Below are 24,300 nucleotides of genomic sequence, written 5' to 3'. Positions count from 1 at the left end.
AGGTTCTGTGCCCAATGTGAGGCTTGAACTCACAACTCTGAGATCAAGAGTTTCATGCTCTACTGACTGAGCCAGCCAGCTGCCCTTGTGGTGTAGTGTTCTGAAATCCATTCTTTACTCATCATTCTCCTACTGAGCCCAGTTAGTGAGGTTATTGTATATTTCCATTTGACTATGTTTCCTTCCTCTCTCCCTCTTCTTACTAGTCTACAGCCATTCCATCCTGAACGTGCCCAGTTTTATCTGATCTTTTATGCTTAAACTTACTGTTTTGTTTCAGGTGTGTTCTTAATTGGTCATAGGAGCATTTTCATGATGACTGCTTTAAAATTCTTATCTCTCCAGAATTATCTGACATGTTGGCATCTTTTTTTTTCTCATCCATGTTAAGAGTCTCTTATAGTTTGTCTCCCTCCCCAGTCCCATCTTGTTTCTATCAATGCTAGGCTACCTTTTCTCAGTTATTTAGCAAGAGAGAGCAGACTTTTCTTGGGACTTTTTTCTTTTCTTTTCTCTCTCTCTCTCTCTCTCTTTTTTTTTTTTTTTTGGTCTATATCCATTATAGGTAGTGGCTTCTTCAACACCCATTCTGAGCTATATAGGAGGCAAAAAGAAGCCTCAGGAAACTCATCACCATGTTATTCTGTGCCTTCTGGGGTTCCTACTGCTATGGGGCTCACCTGGTCACTAAGTCTTGGATACTGCTATAGGGAGAAGATGTTTCTTACTGCTAAAACCCTGTAATAAACCAAGTAATTTTGTCTCTCAGTTGGTGCCCTGTTGGTAGAGCATGACCATATGAACAATTTGGAGATCAGGGGAATCCCTGATGGTTCAGAAAAACTGAAACTGTTTCTGTAGAAAGGGGCAGCTGGGACTATGTCCAAGAAAAACGAATTCCATTTTTTTCCTCCTAAAATGGAAATAAATGATTTCTTTCTACGAAAGTATTACATGTTGTTGGAAAATGTAGGAAAATGTGAAGAAAATAAAAATTAGAGACAGTTTTTTTTTAAAAAATATTTTGATGAATATCCCTTTTTTTGCTATGCAGAGATGCTTTTAAGTATTTTAGAAAGAGGGTCATACAACATGCTCTTTAGTACCATCTTTATTGCATGTGCTGTGTCATGGGCAGTGTGTCCTATCAATTAGCATAGGTCTGTACCATCGTATCAGTTAATCTAGAGGAATCCTTTAGTCTGAAAAATTGTGCTTTGTCGTTGGAGTTTGCATATCTTTGATTATTGGTGAGATCCATTTGTATTTATTTTATGAATTGCCAGTTCATATCATTACTTTTTTCCTTGGAGTGTTCAGCTTATTAATATTTATTTATAAGAGTTCTTTACTCTGGGCATTTCACATACAGTGAAATATTTTCTAAATTTACTGTTTTTATTTTTTCTATAAAGATTTTTATTTATTTATTTGACAGAGAGATCACAGGTAGGCAGAGAGGCAGGCAGAGAGAGAGAGGAAGGGAAACAGGCTCCCAGCTGAGCAGAGAGCCCGATGTGGGGCTCGATCCCAGGACCCTGGGATCATGACCTGAGCTGAAGGCAGAAGCTTTAACCCACTGAGCCAGGTACCCCAAAATTTACTGTTTTTAAACTTTATTCATTTAGACATTTTAAATTTTTAGTAGTTATATTTTTCCTTTTTTTCTTTATGGTTTCTGCCTTTGGTGGTCAATGTGTATTTTGACAATATATTTATAATAACTTAAAAATATTTTTCCTTTGCTTTTTCACTCAGTTTTTTTCTGATTCTGGATGATAAGGCCACTCAAGGCACTCCATACTTTCGTTCCTTCAGTGTTAGTAACATATACCTGTCTCTGTATTCCTTTGAATTTGTAGTGAAATAGTATTTATCGGGCGCCTGGGTGGCTCAGTGGGTTAAGCCGCTGCCTTCGGCTCAGGTCATGATCTCAGGGTCCTGGGATGGAGTCCCGCATTGGGCTCTCTGCTCAGCAGGGAGCCTGCTTCCTCCTCTCTCTCTCTCTGCCTGCCTCTCTGCCTGCTTGTGATCTCTCTCTGTCAAATAAATAAAATAAAATCTTTAACAACAACAAAAAAAGAAATAGTATTTATCAACAATCTGTAAATTCCATTTAGGGGTATCTTTTCTCTGCAACCTGAATTATAAAGTCTGAAATTCACTTCACAGAGAAATAATGTGGCCATAGATAGAAATGCTAACTTTATGAGGAAAAAAAGTAATTAGAATATTAACAGAAGAGTATTAAAATGATATATTGTGATAGTCTCAATATTACATATTGCTATTAAAATTTATTAGAGGGTGCTTGGGTGTCTCAGTCGGTTGAGCATCTGCCTTTTGCTTGGGTCATGATCCTGGGTCTTGGGATCCAGCCCTGCATGGCAGAGAGCCTGCTTCTCCCTCTCCCTCTGCCTACTGCTTCCCCTGCTTTTGGCTCTGTCTCTCTCTCTGTGTCATATAAATAAATAAAATCTTAAAAAATAAATAAATGAAATTTAATGTATTAGAAATTGTAGCGTTGTTTATGCCTCATCTGTTATACCTACCTGTGAGCAATAATTTTCAAAATGATTTCTTCTTGGTATCTTAAAGAGTAGGAATTTGACTACTTTTGTTTTGCCAGATAGCACCTGTTAGAATGATGAGGTAGCACTTTGAAATGTGAATTGGCATTTCTGAGCAGTATGGATTTTCCTCAGGTGTCTCTTTGGGCTTAGCTCTGTCCTGGAAGCAATCTGTAAAGTAGCACTCTATACCAGGGTTGATTTTTCTGTGACTAATGTTTAACTGGTTTAGTGATTGCTGTAATTCATAGAGCAATAGTTCGTTGTAAAATTTTGCACATGGCGTAGAAATGTAAATAATTAAAGCTTCACATTTTTCTCCTTTGTTTCATTCCCCCAAGATACAACCAGTGTTAATAGTGTGGTATATACTTCCAGGCATTTTCTCTGCTCATAGCATTTATGTACACAGAAATAAGAAGTGACAAATTATTGTTTAGCCGGGAATTTTTGTGGTTGGCAAATATATTGATAAGTTGGGATCAGAAAACCCTGTGCTGCTGAAAATAATAAAACAGATGATGTTATTAAAGAAAGCAGACAGCTGTTCTGTGAGAAATAGCACTAAATTTCTCTGTGTTTGTCCTTTAAGGGTGCAGCTGGAAACTGATTTGAAGATTGAGAAGGAATGGAGACAGACTTTGCAGGAAGATCTTCAAAAGGAGAAAGATGCCTTATCTCATCTTCGAAATGAGACCCAACAAATCATTGATCTTAAAAAAGTAAATGGTGGTAAAACTTTAAAAATTGTATCTTTGAAAACTAAGTTACTCAAAAAGAGAGGGGCACCTGGGTGGCTCAGTGGGTTAAAGCCTCTGCCTGATCTCAGGGTCCTGGGATTGAGCCTCCGCATCAGGCTCTCTGCTCAGCAAGGAGCCTGCTTCCCCCCCCTCTCTCTGCCTGCCTCTCTACCTATTTGTGATCTCCACCTGTGTGTCAAATAAATAAATAAAATCTTTAATAAAAAAAGAAATCATAATTTATATTATACTAAAGAGGCAGAATATACTGGTTGTATTTAAAAATACCAAAAAGAAGGGGTGCCTGGCTGGATTCATGAGTTCAAGTCCCATATTGGGTCGAGAGTTTTCTTTAAAAAAAAAAAAAAAAAAATCATGGGCCACCTGGGGGACTCAGTCAGCTGAGCATCTGACTTTGGGTTTCAGCTCAAGTCATGATCTCAGGGTCATGGAATTGAGCCCTGAGCCCTCTACTAGGCTCCGGCTTCAGATTCTTTCTGTCCTTCCCTCCACCCGAAATAAGTCTTTCTTTTCTTTTCTTTTTTTTTTTTTTTTTTGATATTTTTATTTATTTATTTGACAGAGAGAGATCATACGCAGGCAGAAAGGCAGGCGGCGGGGGGTGGGGAAAGGCAGGCTCCCCGCTGATCAGAGAGCCCGAAGTGGGGCTCGATCCCAGGACCCTGAGATCATGACCTGAGCCAAGGACAGAGGTTTTAACCCACTGAGCCACCCAGGCACCCCAAGATAAGTCTTTAAAAAAATGAAAACTAGTAGAGTTTAAATGAATGGAAAATAGGTGATAGTTGATGGCATAGCTATGAGAGAGCTTGGACATAGAGTTCTGGTTTTTTTTTTTGTTTTTTTTTATATAATGTATTTTTTTAAAGATTTTATTTATTTATTTGACAGACAGAGATCACAAGCAGGCAGAGAGGCAGGCAGAGAGAGAGGAGGAAGCAGGCCTGCTGAGCAGAGAGCCCGATGTGGGGCTTGATCCCAGGACCCTGGGATCATGACCTGAGCCGAAAGCAGAGGCTTTAACCCACTGAGCCACCCAGGCGCCCCTAGAGTTCTGTTTTTTATAAAAAGCTAAAGGATATGTTCCTAATTATTAGTATGTAAATGGTGGGGAATTTCTTGTTTATTTCTTTTAAATTGCATTTTCTGTCTTTTATTGTTTTGAAGGAGTTCCTTAACATCCAGGATGAAAATCAGCAGTTGAAAAAAATATATCATGAACAGGAGCAAGCTCTTCAAGAACTTGGCAACAAACTTAGCGAGTAATTTCTCTTTTTTTCCTTCATCTATGTAGTCATTGACTTTTTTAAAGGTAGGAGTGTGCCAAACCAAGTAGGCAGAAGAGTTTAAATATAGAAAGAAAGATATGAACTATTAAAATAAAAAAACCCTGGGGTGCGTGGTTGGCTCAGTGGGTTAAGCCTCTGCCTTTGGCTCAGGTCCTGATCTCAGGGTCCTGGGATCCAGCCCTGCATCGGGCCCTTTGCTTGGCAGGGAGCCTGCTTCCCTCTCTCTCTGCCTGCCTCTCTGCCTACTTGTGATCTCTCTGTCAAATAAATAAATAAAATCTTAAAAAAATAAAATAAAAAATAAAAAACCTTAAACAAAAGTTAGGTTCAGTTTAATACATTGTAGCTTTAAACACTTTAGACTCTAATTTATTCAAATTAGAGAATTCAAAAGTTCATTTAGTATATTTTCCCCAGAATGAGAGAAATCAAATTTCTAAAATATCTGGAGAGATCATTTTCAGACTGTTTTGAGAAGGAGCTAACGTTGTGAGAAGTGGAGAGTTTTATGCTAGAGTTGGGGCTTACCTTCATGCAATGTGGTTGGTTTTGCTGCATTCAGGTGTTACTGGGTTGCTAGAAAGACAGGAAGGAGCAACAGGGTTCTGTCTTACTCACCTTCCTCCTTGTTCCACGTGGTCTTGTTTGAGGTTAGGAGCTTCGTCCTTGTGCCCTGATTGAACATATTCCCAAGTATCTGGGATGAGCCCTGGAAGGTTTAGTTTAGATTGAAAGTATCATTGACATGTTAAAAAACAAAAACAAACTACGGAAAAACAAAAGAAAGCTGTAGTGCCCATAATCTTAACACCTGTATAACTCCCTTTGATGTTTTATGTGATTAAAAATTCAAATAGCACAATTTCCTCCCTCTCCCAAGTGTCAGTCCTCAAAGTTAGTAAACCTTAGTGAACCTCATAGCAAATTCATATGTGAACATCTCATCATGTATATTAGTCATATATATGTACGTATATATCATTTGTAACAAACTCAATAGAAATCCTAACTGGAATGGAGACTTCACTGCTAAAGATGAGATTAAGAAATCTCGAGGCCGGCGCCCCTGGGTGGCTCAGCGGATGGCTCAGTGAAATTACTCTGCCTTCGGCTCAGGTCACGATCTCAGGGTCCTGGGATCAAGCCCTGCGTCAGGCTTTCTGTTCAGCAGGGGGCCTGCTTCCCCCTACCCCTCTGCCTGCCTCTCTGCCTACTTGTGGTCTCTCTCTCTCTGTCAAATAAATAAATAAAATCTTAAAAAAAAATTTGATAGCAATTTCCAAGGCCATAGAAAAGAGTAGTTCACTAAAACCACAAAAGGAAATACAGGTTCTCAAAAAGATAAAGCTACTGGGGTGCCAGGCTGGCCCAATCAGTAGAGCATGTGACTCTTGATCTCAGGGTCAGGTTGTGAGTTTGAATTTCACATTGGGGATAGAGTTGGCTTAAAAAAAAAGGGAAAGCTATTTTTGTTTCTATAAATTCAAAGAACAATTTACATTATGAGTCTAGTAAGCAAGATTTCAATTCTAATGTGGCATTCAACTAGTGAGCACTTTGACCTAGACCTTATGCTAAGCGCTTATTACTTTATTTCTCATTTATTCATTTGACAAATTCGAAGGTTGTATTACACGTTGGGTACTATTCCAAGTGCCAAGGACTCAGCAATGTACAATCGCACAATAAAAATAATACTTACATTTAAGATCATAAAGGGTTAATATTAAAACAGATTAGGATAGTAAAAGGAGAATGTGTATTATTTTCCACCCATTTCCCATGTGATCCTAAAGACTGTATGGTTTATTAAAGCCATGATCATTTTTTATTAATTTATTTTTTAAGGCATGATCATTTTATTGTTCAGATAGCTAAATTCACTTTTAAATTTTATTTAAGTTCAAGTTAACATATAATGTAGTATTGGTTTCAGGAGTTGAACTTAGTGATTCATCACTTAACATATAACCCCCAGTGCTCATCCAAGTAAGTGCCCTCCTTACTACCCATCACCCATTTAGCCCATCCCCCCCTCCCCTCCCCTCCAGCAACCCGCGGTTTGCTCTCTTAACTAGAGAGTCTTTGATGGTTTGCCTCCCTCTCTGTTCTTATTTTTTCCTCCCCTTCCCCTTTGTACATCTGTTTTGTTTCTTATATTCCACATATGAGTGAATCATATGGTATTTGTCTTTCTCTGACTGAGTGACTTCAATTAGCATGATACACTCTAGTTCCTCATTTTTTTAAAATTTAAGATTTTAAGTAATCTCTATACTCAATGTACTGAACCTATAACCCTGAGATCAAGAGTTGCATGCTCTGGGGCCTGGGTGGCTTGGTCAGTTGAGTGTCCCATCTCTTGATCCTGGCTCAGGTTTTGATCTCAGAATTGTGAGTTCAAGCCCTGCATTGAGTAGGCCCAGTATGGAGCCTACTTAAAAAAGAACCACATGCTCTACAAACTGAGCCAACTGGGCACCTCTGAATTCACTTTTTCCCCCTTTTTCCTTTAGTCTAGTTCATTGTTTATCAAATTTTGGTTTGCATGAAAATTACTGCTTAAGGTTGGTTATATTCAAAATCTATACTGAACTTTATGGGCTTTTTTTTTTTATTAACATGTAATGTATTACTTGTTTCAGGGATACAGGTCTGTGAATCATCAGTCTTAGACAATTCACAGTGCTCACCGTAGCACATACCCTCCCCAGTGTCCATCCCCGAGCCATCCCATCCCTCCCACCTCCCTCCACTCCAGCAGCCCTCAGCTTGTTTCCTGAGATTAAGAGTCTCTTATGGTTTGTCTCCCTCTCTGGTTTCATCTTGTTTCATTCCCCCCCCCTTCCTCTATGATCCTCGGTCTTGTTTCTCAGAGTCCTCATATCTGTGAGATCCTATGATAATTGTCTTTCTCTGACTGACTTATTTAGCTTAGGATAATACTCTCTAATTCCATCCATGTCGTTGCAAATGGCAAGATTTCAGTTTTTTTGAAGATTGCGTAGTATTCCTGTGTGTGTGTGTGTGTGTGTGTGTGTGTGTGTGTGTGTGTGTATCTCACCTCTTCTTTACCCATTCATCTGTTGATGGACATCTAGGTTCTTTCCATAGTTTGGCTATTGTGGACATTGCTGCTATAAACATTCGGGTGCATGTGCCCCTTTGGGTCACTACATTTGTATCTTTGGGGTAAAATACCCAATAGTGCAATTTGCTGGGTCATAGGGTAGCTCTATTTTCAACTTTTTGAGGAACCTCTATGCTGTTTTCCAGAGTGGCTGCACCAGCTTGCATTTCCTACCAACAGTGTAGGAGGGTTCCCCTTTCTCTGCATCCTTGCCAACAACTCTCGTTTCCTGACTTGTTAGTTTTAGCTATTCTGACCGGTGAAAGGTGGTATCTTACTATGGCTTTGATTTGTATTTCCCTGATGCCAAGTGATGTGGAGCACTTTTTCATGGGTCTGTTGGCCATCTGGATGTCTTTGCAGAAATGTCTGTTCATGTCCTCTGCCCATTTCTTTTTTTTTTTTTTAATTTATTTTTTTTAAATTTATTTATATAGATTAATTTATTTAATCTATAGACTGTGAGATAATAAATTTGTGTTGTTTTAAGCCATTAAATTTTTTTTTCCAATTTATTTATTTTCAGAAAAACAGTATTCATTATTTTTTCACCACACCCAGTGCTCCATGCAAGCTGTGCCCTCTATAATACCCACCACCTGGTACCCCAACCTCCCACCCCCCCGCCACTTCAAACCCCTCAGATTGTTTTTCAGAGTCCATAGTCTCTCATGGTTCATCTCCCCTTCCAATTTACCCAAAAGCACATACCCTCCCCAATGTCCATAAGCCTACCCCCCTTCTCCCAACCCCCCTCCCCCCCGCAACCCACAGTTTGTTTCGTGAGATTAAGAGTCACTTATGGTTTGTCTCCCTCCCTATCCCATCTTGTTTCATGGATTCTTCTCCTACCCACTTAAGCCCCCATGTTGCATCACCACTCCCTCATATCAGGGAGATCATATGATAGTTGTCTTTCTCCGCTTGACTTATTTTGCTAAGCATGATACTAAGCCATTAAATTTTTTTTTTAAAGATTTTATTTATTTATCTGACACAGAGAGAGAGATCACAAGTAGGCAGAGAGGCAGGCAGAGAGAGAGGGGGAAGCGGGCTCCCCGCCGAGCAGAGAGCCCGATGTGGGGCTCGATCCCAGGACCCTGAGACCATGACCCGAGCCGAAGGCAGAGGCTTAAACCACTGAGCCACCCAGGCGCCCCCCCTTTTTTTTTTTTTTTTTTTTAATTTATTCCCTCTGCCCATTTCTTGATTGGAGTCTTTGTTCTTTGGGTGGTGAGTTTGAGAAGTTTGTTTGTAGATTTTGGATACTAGCCCATTATCTGATATGTCATTTGCAGATATTTTCTCCCATTCTGTTGTTTGTCTTTCGGTTTTATTGACTATTTTTTTCTTTGTAAAAGCTTTTTATCTTGATGAAGGCCCAGTAGTTCATTTTTGCCCTTGCTTTCCTTGCCTTTAGCAATATGTCTAGGAAAGAGTTGCTGAGGCTGAGGTTGAAGAGGTTGCTGCCTATGTTCTCCTCAAGGATTTTGAGGGATTCCTGTTTCACATTTAGGTCTTTCATCCATTTTGAGTCTATTTTTGTGTGTGGTGGAAGGTGAAGGTCTGGTTTCATTTTCCCCACACCATTTGTTGAAGAGAGTATCTTTTTTTTCTATTGGACATTCTTTCCTGCTTTGTTAAAGATTAGTTGAACATAGAGTTGAGGGTCTATTTATGGGCTATTTAAGTTTTTTTTTTTTTTACCAAGTTTTTTTTACACATGCCTAACGCCTCCGTTACTGCTATCTGCATGTTCTTCTGAAGTTTGTGAATTTCCTTTTTTACTTTAGAATATATTAGAGGTTTTTCCATATCAGTACATCAAGATGTTCCATAGGATGGGCGTGCTATAATTTAAACTTCCTAATTTTTTTTTCTTTTATAAATGATACTGTATGTGTGTGTGGATATATCTTGATATACTTTAGTGAGTATATCTAAAGAGTACGTTCCTAGAGGTGATTGCTGGGCCAAAAAGAATGTGCTCTATAGGACAGCTGGGTGGCTCAGTGGATTAAGCCTCTGCCTTCTCTGCTCAGCAGGGAGCCTGCCCCACCCCTCACTCTCTCTGCCTGTCTCTCTGCCTGCCTCTCTGCCTAAATGTGATCCCTCTCTGTCAAATAAACAAATAAAATCTTAAAAAAAAAAAAAAAAAAGGAATGTGCTCTGTAAAATTCTGTAGTGCCAAATCGTTCTCTATTTCCAGTCTTAGACCCCTTCAATATAGCTAAAATTAGTAGGAGAAAATGCTTTTGCCAGTCTGATAGTTGGAAATCTTGTTTTGTATTTTTTTAAACCATAACCACAGTTGACCATCTGTATTTATCTACTTAAGTAATCTCTACGCTCAGTGAGGGGCTCAAACCCATGACCCTGAGATCAAGTGATGCATGCTCCAGGGGTGAAGCCAGCCAGGTGCTCCTGAACATCTGTAGCTATCTGTGTCCATTTGTATTCATAGCTTACTGCCTGTTCATCTCCTGTGCATATTTTTGGTTGCTCTTTTTCTTAGGGGATCTTTTTAAATTTTTTAAATTATTTATTTATTTATTTAAAAGATTTTATTTATTTGACAGACAGAGATCACAAGTAGGCAGAGAAACCGGCAGGGGCGGGGCTCGATCCCAGGACCCTGAAACCATGACCTGAGCTGAAGGCAGAGGCTTTAACCCACTGAGCCACCCAGGCACCCCATTAGGGAATTTTTTTTTTTAAAGATTTATTTATTTATTTGACAGACAGAGATCACAAGGAGGCAGAGAGGCAGGCAGAGAGAGCAGGGGAAACAGGGCCTCTGCTGAGCAGAGAGCCCGATGCTGGGCTCGATCCCAGGACCCTGAGATCAGACCTGAGCCAACGGCAGAGGCTTAACCCACTGAGCCACCCAGGTGCCCCTTTCTTAGGGGATTTTAAAAATTGTACACATTGTACATCTTCCATTTGTCTTTTTACTTCATTTATGAGGTTTTTTCCCTTGTTAATCTTTGAATTGTTATGGCAGAGATTGTTAGTTTTCCTCTGCTGTTTCTGGGTCCATAGTGCCTAAGACATGCGCAGGGTGAGCTTTGAGTCAGAACTCCTTTTACCCTTTGCTTTGGTTCCCCCGCCTCATTTTACCATAGTCCTCTTAACCATATGAGTGCCTTTCTTAACCATACTCCTCTTAAGTGGTGAGAATAATTTATCAAAGCTGGAGGAGGACCAGTGGCCCCTATGAAGTCTCCTATATACCACAACAGATTATCTGTGAAACGCTTTTATTCTTCCTCTTCATCCTCCTGCTCCTGTGATTATATCAAATTCTTCCCTAATACATGGGGTGATGAATGGGTATCTTTTTAAAGATCTTTTTAAAAATTTGTTGAGGAGGGACTGAGATTGGATCAGTACTTTTTAATCTTTGCTTCTAATTTACCAGGAGCCTTTAGGCTTTATATAGACCATTTGGGTATTATTTAAAATGTGGAGTGGGAGGATAAAGGTTATTTGAACCATAATATGAACCATATTTAATTTTATTAAAAGGGAAAATTTAGGTTTTGGAAAGAACCATTCAAGACTTTTTTTTTTTAAGAATTTTATTTACTTGACAGAGAGAGACAACAAGAGAGGGAACACAAGTATGGGGAGTGGGAGAGGGAGAAGCAGACTTCCTCCCCCTGCACCCCCTTTCCCCAAGCAGGGAGCCTGATGTAGAGCTTGATCCCAGGACCCTGGGATCATGACCTGAGCCAAAGGCAGACGCTTAACGACAGAGCCACCTAGGCGCCCCAAGACTGTGTTTTCAAGTTATGATTAAACTTAAAAATTAGTATTCATTAGTATCACTCACAGGAATAAGGATTCCTATACCATTTACTAGTTTTGTGACTTAGGGTTATTTAATACCTCTAAGCCCACTTCCACATTTGTAAAATGGAGAGTTATAAAATCCCCAAAGGGTGTTTTTTCTAATTAACTGAGAATAAGCATGTGAAAGCCTCTAGCACAGTACCTTTGCATTACCACAACCAGAATATCCGTTTTCATGTCAGATGAGGTTGGATATGAAAATTACTTTCTACTGCTCCAGTTTCTGAACCTGTGATTTTATTTTTTTTAAAGATTTTATTTATTTATTTGACAGAGAGAGATCACAAGTAGGCAGAGAGGCAGGCAGAGAGAGAGAGGAGGAAGCAGGCTCCCTGCGGGACTCGATCCCAGGATCCTGAGATCATGACCTGAGCCGAAGGCAGCGGCTTAACCCACTGAGCCACCCAGGCGCCCCTGAACCTGTGATTTTAAATGTAAACGGTTAATTTTAACTAGAAAAATACTTTCACTAATGAAGTATTTACTCTTATTTCTTACTAAAGGATTCTTTAAAAGAATTTTTGAGAAATTTTGAAAGGTTTTAAGTGTTATTCTAAATCAGTTATGTTATGGAGAGACTAATTTGAGGATTAAACAAAATGAAAATGAGCTGTTCATATTTGAAGAAAATGTGAAACATGAAATACTAGGATGGAATATTCAAGGAAGAGAACCTAAACTACTGTCTCTGTGTTAGAGTGACTGAGTTAAAAATATATGAAGGATGATAATCAGCTTTTCTCTTACACTCACCAAAGCTTAAATTCCAAGAATTTTTCGTTTGGAAAAACAAATTTCCAGGACTCTTGCAAACATAGTATTCTATAAAACAGATTCTTTCCACATAAAGAAAATGACAGTTTTGGTTTTTTTTTTCCTCAAAGCAGAGGTTTCAGGATTATCAGAGGTTTTATCATTTATGGATATTTTTCCTGTAGTGTCATCATCAATTGTCTCACATTTATTACAGCCTCATGTTTTATCTTGGCCCTTCTCTCTGCTGTTTTCATGCCACGGTTGAATATTTTTACACAATTAAATATTTCTAAATAAAAGCTAATTAAAATGAATAATATGGACCTCTCTTTCCTCCCTACAGAGAGGAGATGTTCTTGTATATTTTGTTTACTCGAACTGTGGCTGCTATTCCTTTCTTTCTTTTTATTTATTTATTTATTTATTTATTTATTTGACAGAGAGAAATTACAAGTAGATGGAGAGGCAGGCAGAGAGAGAGAGAGAGGGAAGCAGGCTCCCTGCTGAGCAGAGAGCCCGATGTTCTTGTATATTTTGTTTACTCGAACTGTGGCTGCTATTCCTTTCTTTCTTTTTATTTATTTATTTATTTATTTGACAGAGAGAAATTACAAGTAGATGGAGAGGCAGGCAGAGAGAGAGAGAGAGGGAAGCAGGCTCCCTGCTGAGCAGAGAGCCCGATGTGGGGCTCGATCCCAGGACCCTGAGATCATGACCTGAGCCGAAGGCAGCGGCTTAACCCACTGAGCCACCCAGGCACCCCTGCTATTCCTTTCTTTAGGGTAGTTTGGCAGTTCATATCGGAGGGGGCAATATTAGCTGTGTCCCTATTTGTAATTAAAGGCATTTTACCCAGAAATATAAAATTTCTGTAGTAAATGCCATTAAGCTACTTTCATTCCATATTCTGGTTTTCTGTGTAGCACAGTTACTATTTTGACCATTATTCTCTCCAGCATCCATTTTTTTCAGCTACATTTTTGTAGATGCGAATTTAGCCAAGAAAATTTTGTGTTGTATTTTTAATCTCTGTAGTTTTACATTGATTTTTCCCACTGTAGAAATATGAACTAGATTTTAAAAAACTACATTTTGGGGCACCTGGGTGGCTCAGTCATTAAGTATCTGCCTTCGGCTCGGGTCATGTTCCCAGGGTCCTGGGATCAAGCCCCGCATCGGGCTCCCTGCTCATTGGGAAGCCTGCTTCTCCCTCTCCCAGTCCCCCTGCTTGTGTTCCCACTCACTCTATCTCTCTCTCTGTCAAATAAGTAAACAAAATCTTTAAAAAAATAAAAAAATTAAGAACAAATAAAAGAACTTTAAAAAAACACTACATTTTGTTTTTATGTCTTAGAACAAGGAACACTAGTAGTATGAAGCCATTTCCTACTGTTCTGCTTCAGGAGCAGAGACTTTATATATCTTTTGATCCAGTAATTTCATTTTTAAGTAGTTTTCCTATGAAAAAGAATACAAATATTTTGGTTATTCCAATTTTAATGAACAATTTTTGTGGTGAGAAATTTGAAATAAGTTGAAAGTTCCACAGTAGATGATGATATAAGCTACTTTATATTTTTCATTGTCTACCATGTAACCATTTTACCATAATGATGTGGCAGATGCTTAACGACAAGCCAATAGCTCTCAGCCTTTCAAGATCTATGATTACCTGAAAAGAGCTGTTTATGGAAAACTATATAAATGATGATTCCATTTAAAATATACACATACTCGGGTGGATGGGGTTACAGGGTGATGGGCATTAAGGAGGCAGATGATGTAATGAGTACTAGAGGTTACATAAGACTGATGAATCACTGACCTCTACCTCTGAAACCAAAAATACACTATATGTTAAGTAAATGAATTTTTTAAATTTCTTTTTTATTTTTTTTAAAGATTTTATTTATTTATTTGGTAGACAGAGATCACAAGTAGGCAGAGAGGCAGGCAGAGAGAGAGGAGGAAGCAGGCTCCCAGCTGAGCAGAGAGCCCGATGCGGGACTCGATCCCAGGACCTGAGACCATGACCCGAGCCGAAGGCAGAGGCTTTAACCGACTAAGCCACCCAGGCGCCCAAGTAAATGAATTTAAATAAATTTTTAAAATATACACATACTCAGGGCACCTGGGTAGCTCAGTGTGTTAATGCCTCTGCCTTTAGCTCGGGTCATGATCCCAGGGTCCTGGGATCCAGCCCCGCAGCATCGGGTTCTCTGCTCAGCAGGGAGCCTGCTTCATCCTTTCTCTCTGCCTGCCTCTCTGCCTACTTGTGATCTCTGTCAAATAAATAAATAAAATCTTCTAAAATAAATAAATAAATACATAAAAATAAAATATACATATACTCACCAACATGCAGATTATCCTCTCTGGGTAGTAGGATCACAGATAAATAGTGTTATTTATAATTTGCAAGTTCATTGATATGTATTTTCAAAAGGTGAGAAGTATCACAATTGTATTTTCCTTAATATTCCCACTCTTACCGTTCTTTTGCATCTGGTAGAGAAATAGTGTGTATAATGGCTAGCATGGGCTTTAGCATCACAAAGAACAGAGTTTGAATCCTGGCTTCCCCAGTTACTGCCTCTGTGACATGTTATGAGTGATGAAACCTCATCAGGCTTCACTTTATCGATACTGATTAATCTTTTTTTCTTAAACTTTATTTATTTATTTGACAAAGAGAGACAGCCAGAGAGGGAACACAGCAAGGGCAGTGGGAGAGGGAGAAGCAGGTTCCCTGAAGAGCAGGGAACCAAATGCCAGACTCGATCCCAGGACCCCAGGATCATGACCTGTGCTGAAGGCAGACGCTTAATGACTGAGCCACCTAGCTGCCTCTGGTTGATCTTTAAAAAAATAGGTGGGTTTTGGGGGCGCCTGGGTGGCTCAGTTGGTTAAGCCTCTGCCTTTGACTCAGGTCATGATCCCTGGGTCCTGGGATCAAGTCCCAGGGAGCCTGCTTCTCCCTCTGCCTCTGCCTCATTCTCTCTCTCTGTCTCTCATGAATAAATAAATAAAATCTTAAAAAAAAACTGGTTAGGGCTTTTTTTGAGGATTAAATGAGCATATACATGCAAAGGTCATATAACATGTCTGGTGCACTGTGAGCTTACAGTAAATGCTATTACTGATATTGTCACAGCCACATGAAAATGCCAATATTCTTTTGCTAAAGCAATTTTTTAAATTTAAAAAGGACATTTTTGCTTTTTGAAAATACAGGAAAATATAAAATATAATCCCACTAGTCAAAGAAGATCATTAGAATCATTTAGTATATACAATTTTATATCCTATGAAAAACCAGTACCTGCATGAGTTGCTAGATGTTCTGTGTTTAATATATTTACTGACACACGGACCCATTTGTAATCTTTTCAGATCAAAACTTAAAATAGAAGATATAAAAGAAGCCAACAAAGCATTGCAGGTGAGTAGAAACTCTTTCTCAAGTAGGAAAGTAGGGATATATGTGTGTCTCCAATAAAAGGTAAAGTCCTGTATCAACCTAAGGTACTGTTCCTGAATCCCAGGATTACAGAGGCAGACGCCCCAGACAGGTGTCCGGGATGATGGGGATCCAACTCTTCCCTGTTACATCTCTAGAATCAGTGAGTAATCATGTTGGAAATGACTTTGGAAAGAATTTTTTCTATCTTCCTATGAAGCATGTCCTGATAGTGAATCTTGTCTTCGAGAGTCCTTGATTTCCTGTGCTGGTCTGTTTGACTGGCAACAAGTCATACCTTCATGGAGTTTGTTTCTTCTTCTGAATGGCTTCTGAAATGGGCATATGATTTTGCAGGTTGCTTTGAATATTGAGGTTAATATGTGAGAAAAGTGATTAGTACAGTGTTTGAGTATATGGTTCCGAATGCATCTGGACCCAGAGTCCCTTCTACAATATAAAATAGTCTCTCTCTGAGTAGTTCAGTGAGATTGCCTCCTACCACACAGCTTCGCATCCTGTTTTTTTAGCAAAGTGTTACGTGAAAATAATTTAAAAAGTCAATTAGTGCTGAAAGTCAATTAGTGCTAAAAAGAATTTTTAAAAAAGAATGGTAGCAGTCTTCTGTTCTTCAACCCCCTCCCTTATCCAACCTAGCTCCTGCCACCTGAAGGGAGCTAACTTCCAGTTCTTTTAGTTGTTTCTTCCGGCTTTGCCCCCTATTTCTAAATAATAGGCAGTATATATTTTACACTCACTTATTTAAGAGCTATATTAGACCTATCTATAGCCTAGTTAAGATGGTGGATGAGGAATTTTGCTGACTTTCACCGTGGTCTGTTTGCTCTTCATTGTCCTCCCAGTGTAATTAAGTTTTCATGTAATTCATTTACTCTCCATTCTTTGACTATTTAAATGTTCTTCGCTGGGCCATGTAGTATACTGTGATTATGCTTGCTTTCTTGAACTATTTCTTTTTCCTTCTGGAGTTAATAATTGCCTTTCCCCTGAAACTCATATTATATTGTATGTTAACTAAATTGAGTTTTAAAAAATAAAGTTTTGTATTAGAGCATTTGAGATTTCTTATACAAATGCTTTTTATAATATGCTTTTTTTTTTTTTTAAAGATTTTATTTATTTAGGGATGCCTGGGTGGCTCAGACAATTAAGCCTTTATTTTTTTTTTTTTTTTTTAAAGATTTTATTTATTTATTTGACAGAGAGAGATTACAAGTAGGCAGAGAGGCAGGTAGAGAGAGAGGAGGAGGAAGCAGGCTCCCTGCTGAGCAGAGAGCCCGATGCGGGACTCGATCCCAGGACCCCGAGATCATGACCTGAGCCGAAGGCAGCGGCTTAACCCACTGAGCCACCCAGGCGCCCACAATTAAGCCTTTAGCTCAGGTCATGATCCCAGTTCCTGGGATCAAGTCCTGCATGAAGCTATTTACTCAGTGGGTAGCTTGCTTCTCCCTCTGCCTGTCATTCCCCCTGCCCGCGCTCTCTCTGACGAATAAAATCTAAAAAAAAAAAAAAAAAGATTTATTGAGCGGGTGTGGTAGTGGGGGAGGGGATGGGCAGAAGGAGAGAGACAAACAGACTATACTGAACATAGAGCCCCAACACAGGGCTCAGTAAGGGGCTCAGTCATGACTTAAGCGGAAACCCAAGAGTCAGATGCTCCACCAACTGAGCCACCCAGGCACGCCCCTAACATGCTTCTTTTTTAAAAATTTTTTTTATTTATTTGACAGACAGAGATCACAAGTAGGCAGAGAGGCAGGCAGAGAGAGAGAGAGAAGCAGGCTCCCTGCTGAGCAGAGAGCACTATTCGGGGCTTGATCCCAGGACTCTGGGATCATGACCTGAGCCCAGGTGCCTCCCTAACATGCTTCTTGATTAAAGCTTTTCCAATGTTGGGGCACCTGGGTGGCTCAGTCAGTTAAGCATCTGCCTTCGGCTCAGGTCATGATCCTGGAGTCCCGGGATTGAGTTCCATATCGGGCTCCCTGCTCACTGGGGAGTCTGCTTCTCCCTCTGCCCTTCACCCTGCTTATGCTCTCTCTCATTCATGCTCTCTCAAATAAATAAAATATTAAAAAAAAAAAAAAAGCTTTTCCTATGGCAAAATGAATCAGGTTCTTTTTTCCTTGGAGTCACCCCTCGTGGAGTTCTTCACTCTTCTGCTTCCGTCAGGTTTGGTCACCAACCCCCGTCTTGATATTTTCCTTTGCTGCCATTTTTAGAATTTGCTTATATGTTAGAGTTCCTGTTACCTGAACCCTTTAATGTCTTTCTTGGCTTACTCCCTTGTTTTGGGAAGTGCGTCCTTCTGTAGCTTCCTAGAAAATGCGGAATTGAAAAGACAAAGGTTTTAAGAATTTGTGCATCTGCGTATAGGCGTTTTATTTTGCTCTCACATTTTTTTGGATGGGTAGGGATGTCTGCCCAACTGTCATTTAAGTTCTGTAAAATTTTTTTCATTATGAAACATACCATATATATAACTGTATGAATATAACTTAAAAACCCTAGCATAGGGCATCTGGGTGGCTCAGTGGGTTAAAGCCTCTGCCTTCAGCCCAGGTCATGATCTCACGGTCCTGGGATTGAGCCATGTGTCAGGCTCCCTGCTCAGTGGGAAGTCTGCTTCTCCCTCTCCCTGTGCCCCTTCCTTCCTCTCTCTCTCATCCTCTCTCACACTTGCTCTCTCTCTCAAATAAATAAAATCTTAAAAAAAAACAAAAACCTTACTTAAAAAAAAATAACACTGGCATACTCTGATTAGCTTATAATAGAATGTTTGCTCCCTGATTACATTCTCTTCTTTATACTAATAATTCTCTATTTTGTGTTCATCATTATGTTGTTTTTCTTTGTAGTTTTACCATTTATGTCTGTCTTCAACAAAATATTATGTGTTCTCTGTTTTGATCTGTATGAAAATTGATTTATATTTGACTGGATTTTTTTTGTCCTTGCTGTTGACCAGTTGATGGTCTAGGATAGCTGCCCTACAGAATTTCTTACATTCTGGATTTTATCTGCTGGCCCACAGTAACTTTAAACTTGTTCCTCTGTTCTCTTACTGCCCGTAAACTGGAAGTTAAATGTAAAGGTTTGGTTAGATTCAGGTGCAGCTTTCTGGGAGAATTTTTAATTCTACTGTATTTTTAATATTCAGGCCCTTATTTACTCATTTTTCCTTTTAAAAATGGCATCCTGCATTTTATCTCTGAGGATATTCGTTAAAGTTTTTCTTTTGCTACCTTTCTTCCTTCTGAATTCCCTTCCTGGGTTTATTTGGCTTAAGTACCTCATCATGCCTGTTATTCCTTAAATGTTGGAAAATTCCACTTCAGTAAAGACACAAAAAAATCTTGAAAAGCCCTGTGGGTGGTGGTTGGGTAGATGGGAATGGGTTTTTGTAGACTGGTAGGCCTCACCATAGAGATTCTGTTTATAGCAAACTGCTGGGTACTCTCTCCAAATTATGTTAGTATCTACAGGAATTTTCTCTGTGGCAGCTGAGTTTCTCCAGAGAAGGATCCTCTATCCTTTTGGCACGGTGTGGTTGGGTCGCTGACATTCTGGAATTAGGCAGAGAATAATAGCCATGTTTACAGAGGAATAGCTTGCTCCCTTCTAGTTTTGACTCTGCTTGAAACAGCTGTTTCCTTGAGGAAGCAACTTTAGCTTTCTGGACAGGTTTTTCTATCTGTAAAATGGGAGCTGTGTCCACACACTAGGCCTACCCTGCACTGTATAGCTTTTCTCCTTGGGAGACGGAAAGGGTAAGTTTAGTCAAATGAAAAAAAAGTCTAGGGGTGCCTGGGTGGCTCAGTCAGTTAAGCATCAAACTTTCATTGAATTTGGCTTGAGTCATGATCTTGGGGTTGTGAGATCAAGCCCCGCATTGGGCTCTGGGCTCGGTGGAGCCTGCTTCTTTCCCTCTACCATTGTTCCTACCCGCCACCCCCTTTCACATATACTCTTCCAAATAAATAATTCTAAAAGAAAAAAAAAATAGTGAACATTCTGGAAGGGGCACCTGGGTGGCTCAGTGGGTTAAAGCCTCTGCCTTCAGCTCATGATCTCAGGGTCCTGGGATTGAGCCCCACATTGGGTTCTCTGCTCAGCAGGGAGCTTGCTTACCCCTCCTTCCCTCTGCCTGCCTCTCTGCCTACTTGCGATCTCTGTCAAATAAAATCTTTAAAAAAAAAATAATTCTCAAGACCAAGCCCTCATGTCAGAAAGATTACTTTTGCTTGGAGATTTGCTTCATAGCAGGCTCTCCATCCCTTAAGGTATAGCTTGGCAGGGAGCAAAGCTGCTTCCATTAGGTGGCTTTTGGACATTTGGTAAGTTACTTTCCTTTTTAATAGCATTCAACAAGTTTCATTGGATTATCTTTTAAGGTCCCATCTTAGTTTTAAATAAATTCTACAATTCATTTGATTATTTACTGGGGTGTCTGGTATGAGCTATCCAGGCCCTGCCCCCCACCCCCCAGCTTGATTTTTAAGAATACAATAGTATATGAATACATGTAATGCATCTACAGTATGTATGTTAACTGTTACTGGTAAGGCTTCTGGTCAACAAGTTATTAAATGAAAGGTTTTGGGGGTAGTCAAGAGTTACATGCAGATTTTTGTTGATGTGGAAGCTGCCACCCCTTATCCCCATTTGTTCAAGGGTCAGCTGTACTTGGTTCTCTGGCAGCAGCAACATGACTTAGTCTGACTGTTTTAAAATGGAACATGTGATGGCACTAAACAGAAGCACTGAAGACTTCCTTCACCTCAGTCTTCTATACAGAATTGCTTTTGTAGGAAAAAAATGTTCCTAGCCAGGATCTTAGGTCAGTTAAAAATGGGTCAATTTAGAAATTTCAGGAGTCATGTTCTCACCTGTTAATGACTTACAATACATACAATTTCTACTCATCTACACAGTAGCCATTACATGTGTTATAGAATTTAAGGGAATTAATAGCCATGTAAAACTCAAGGTGAAGTCTCCTCTAAAATAATGAATTCTAACGTGATTTCCAAATTCTCTTCAGATTTTAAGGACTTACTGTGGTATATGGAATACATATTGCCAAACTCATATGTATTTCTTTTTTATTTATTTATTTATTTATTTATTTATTTATTTGACAGAGAGAAATTACAAGTAGATGGAGAGGCAGGCAGAGAGAGAGAGAGAGGGAAGCAGGCTCCCTGCTTAGCAGAGAGCCCGATGCGGGACTCGATCCCAGGACCCTGAGATCATGACCTGAGCCGAAGGCAGCGGCTTAACCCACTGAGCCACCCAGGCGCCCCTCTCATATGTATTTCATAGTGAAAATGTATCCTTACTGTTGGACTCAATAACCTCTAAGGCTCTTTTTCCTTAAAGAATATTCCCATTAATAAATTTTAAGATTTTATTTATTTGACAGTGATCACAGGTAGGCAGAGAGGCAGGCATTGGGAGGAAGGGAAGCAGGCTCCCCGCTGAGCAGAAAGCCCAATGTGGGGCTCGATCCCAGATCCCAGGACCGTGGGATCATGACCTGAGCCGAAGGCAGAGGCTTTAACCCACTGAACCACCCAGGCGCCCCCCCCCAATCAAATTTTTAAACATTTGATAATGGCAATGTCTAAACAGTTGTACAGAGAAAAAACTAGCCCATTAGCCAGTTTCAGTATTTCACAGTATATGGCCTTTCTTGTATTTATATTCAACTATCCTTTCTCCCTCACCCAGATTATTTTGAAGCAAATCCCACACATACTTAATTCTTCAACTATTTCAGTATCTCTCAAAGAAAACGACTCATTTCCAAGTCATCTCTATATTAGATGGTTTTTGGTTGAAAATGTTCACATGTATAATTTTTAATGTTAACTTTAGCATTAATTTTCATGCTTCTTCCTTCTAGGGACTGGTTTGGTTGAAAGACAAGGAAGCAACACATTGTAAACTTTGTGAAACGGAATTCTCACTTTCTAAGAGAAAGGTAAGGGAGATAGGAAGGGAGTCTGAAGGACTTGATGCAAACATGACTTCTAATTTTTGTTTTTTTAAATTTTTCCATTTAATAGCACCACTGTAGAAATTGTGGGGAAATTTTCTGTAACGCTTGCTCTGACAACGAACTGCCTTTGCCTTCTTCACCAAAGCCGGTACGGGTTTGTGATTCCTGTCACGCACTGCTGATCCAGAGATGCTCGTCTAATTTGCCGTAAGACTCCAGACTAAGTCCTTATGTATGAAAGTACCTACAATGAATGGTCAATGTATGAACCATGTACATGATGTATTTAGTCAGCTTTCAGACCGTACTAGTACCAGTTTTATCTTCCACGTATACAGCACATGGGAATTAGAAGCTGTAGAATAGCTCACTGTTATTCAAAAAGAACATTCAAAGGGCCTGCTTTAAAATAACTTGTTAATTCCTAATTGATGTAATAGTCATGTAACTTGTAACACCACTAAAAAGGCCAGATAGCAGAGCTAACACACATTTGCCTTATCATGTAAAGGCCTTCTTAAAAATAGGGGTTCAGATTCTTTTACTCTGCAAATTGTCAAGTAGGTATTTGATGGTGCCTGTAATTTTCTTAATGCACTTTAAAGTATCACAGTTCTCAGAAAGATCAGAAATACATTGAGCTATTTGCAAGTCTTAATATTCCAGTTCAACAGTCTTTTCATTAGCTTGCTAAGGTTTCATCCTTAATAACTTGTCCTTTTTGCCCCACTTCCTTTGCCCATTTTGCATTAGAAGAGGCCAATATTTTATCCTGTAAAAATTTCCTTTTGGTCTTCCTCTAATCAATGTATTTATTGGTATTTTCAGATATAGTAGGTTAAAGAGGTATTATTTTACCTCAACTTTTTCCTTATTTTGAAAGGAAGTTGAACTAGTCTTTTAAATTATTACACATCTTTCCACGTTATACTTGACTCACCAAACTTGAGGGAGGGCTCAACACCTCTTAGAAAGAAAATCCATCCCCAGAAGAAAATGTTTATTAATAGTAAGGGGTTACAGGCTCCTGATTGATTCTCCTCTAAGCATCAAAGAAGAAATATAAAATAATTTGCCTTTGATGGAATTTGATTAAAAATTTTATTCTATTTACATTCCAGTAGCTTTTAGGAAGTATTACAGTGTAGTGATCCACTACTGCAGTTCTGTATAGAGTGAAATATTCACCCTATACTGAATGCCTCCAAGCCAGGATCCTGAGCAGATGATGTGTTCTGTATAGAGTGGAATATTCACTCTATACTGAATGCCTCCAAGCCAGGATCCTGAGCAGATGATGTGGTCTCCGCCCTGACACGAAATACATGGTCTATTTCCAGCATGAAAGAGTCAAACACTAATCCCATTTTTTCATTCTTGTAGCACACCAAGAATATGTAAAAGGTTACTCATCTCATTAATCCTTTGAATAGCATCACCACTTAGGAGATCCTTTTTCGCCCCTTTGGTGTTAACTTTAGCCATGCACTTTAAGTCTGTGAACCTTTCAAACAGGTCAGATAGGAATCTTTGATTACTCCTAGAAGCATTACATTTAGTAAATCAATCATGCCCCCCCACCCACTTAAGATGGGGTTACTTATTCTGCAGGATCCTTTCCTCAGAGTAGATATACTTTCACTAGGGCTTAATTTTCTAAATTGCCAAAGTATGAAATCAGTATTTTACTTGAGGATTTATTTTCTCCAAATCCCGTTAGCTTTTGAGGTCTTCAGTTAGAACTTGCTGTACAGATTTTTAGGTGGTCTTTCTTGAATGCCAACAGAAATGCTGTCAAGAGAATTATATTCTTGAACTGTTTTGTACTGATGGGATGATTAACATTTTTATGATTGTTAAAAATGAGAATAAGCAACTATGAAGTTTCAAATACTGTGTTTTTTATTACTGTGCTTATTAATACAAACTTTAAAATGTGATTTTGCTGAAATCCCAAAGCTGGGTTTCATTCAACAAATAAACCATGATTTTCAGTCCCCCGTTAAATTCTTTCTTATTCAAAACTCCTGTTTATCACCACTGGTTTTGGGCTTTTTGTAGTCAGGCTTTTATGATAGCAATACAATTTGCTTCATTTAGTTTCGGTTCTTATTTAAAAGCTATTTATACTAAATGTTGCATTTTGTTGTAAAACTTCATTTGTATTGTGAACCTACACTTTCTAATCTTCAAGATTTGCCTTCATTGAAAGTATTTATCTTCATGAATTTCACATACCATTCCTTCGTCTAGCCAGTACTACCCACAGTAATGCTATCTATCATAGTGCCAAGGAATTGTGACTGTAATTCTTCTACTCTGCAATGTTTTAAAATGTGAATTTTATAAACCAAATAAAACATGAAAAATTAGCCCTTCAAAGGGCAACTTGAACTTTTAACTTTTTATACCTTTACTACTTAAAGATTTTAACAGAGCAGGTCCTGGGAA

General features: G+C 39.1%; 1 protein-coding gene across 5 annotated transcripts in view; it reads left to right on the top strand.

The window, feature by feature from the left end:
- Positions 1–23,856, top strand: part of RUFY2 (RUN and FYVE domain containing 2) — a 56,433-nt gene extending 32,577 nt beyond the window's left edge. For 2 of the 5 annotated variants that reach the window (XM_044239630.1, XM_044239632.1), the window contains 5 exons: positions 3,163–3,292; positions 4,499–4,593; positions 15,755–15,803; positions 21,754–21,831; positions 21,917–23,856. In XM_044239630.1, coding sequence (XP_044095565.1) covers positions 3,163–3,292; positions 4,499–4,593; positions 15,755–15,803; positions 21,754–21,831; positions 21,917–22,060 — 496 coding nt within the window. In that variant the 3' untranslated portion in view covers positions 22,061–23,856. Of the gene's footprint in view, positions 1–3,162; positions 3,293–4,498; positions 4,594–15,754; positions 15,804–15,906; positions 15,985–21,753; positions 21,832–21,916 lie in introns of those variants that run through there. The other 3 variants (XM_044239631.1, XM_044239633.1, XM_044239634.1) reach the window with 3 other exon arrangements.
- The last annotated feature ends 444 nt before the right edge of the window (positions 23,857–24,300 follow it).

This window comes from Neovison vison, chromosome 2, assembly GCF_020171115.1.
Source record: "Neovison vison isolate M4711 chromosome 2, ASM_NN_V1, whole genome shotgun sequence".
Taxonomy (NCBI): domain Eukaryota; kingdom Metazoa; phylum Chordata; class Mammalia; order Carnivora; family Mustelidae; genus Neogale; species Neogale vison.
The sequence above is the reverse complement of the archived record's forward strand: the minus strand, read 5'-3'. Positions and strand labels throughout refer to the sequence as shown.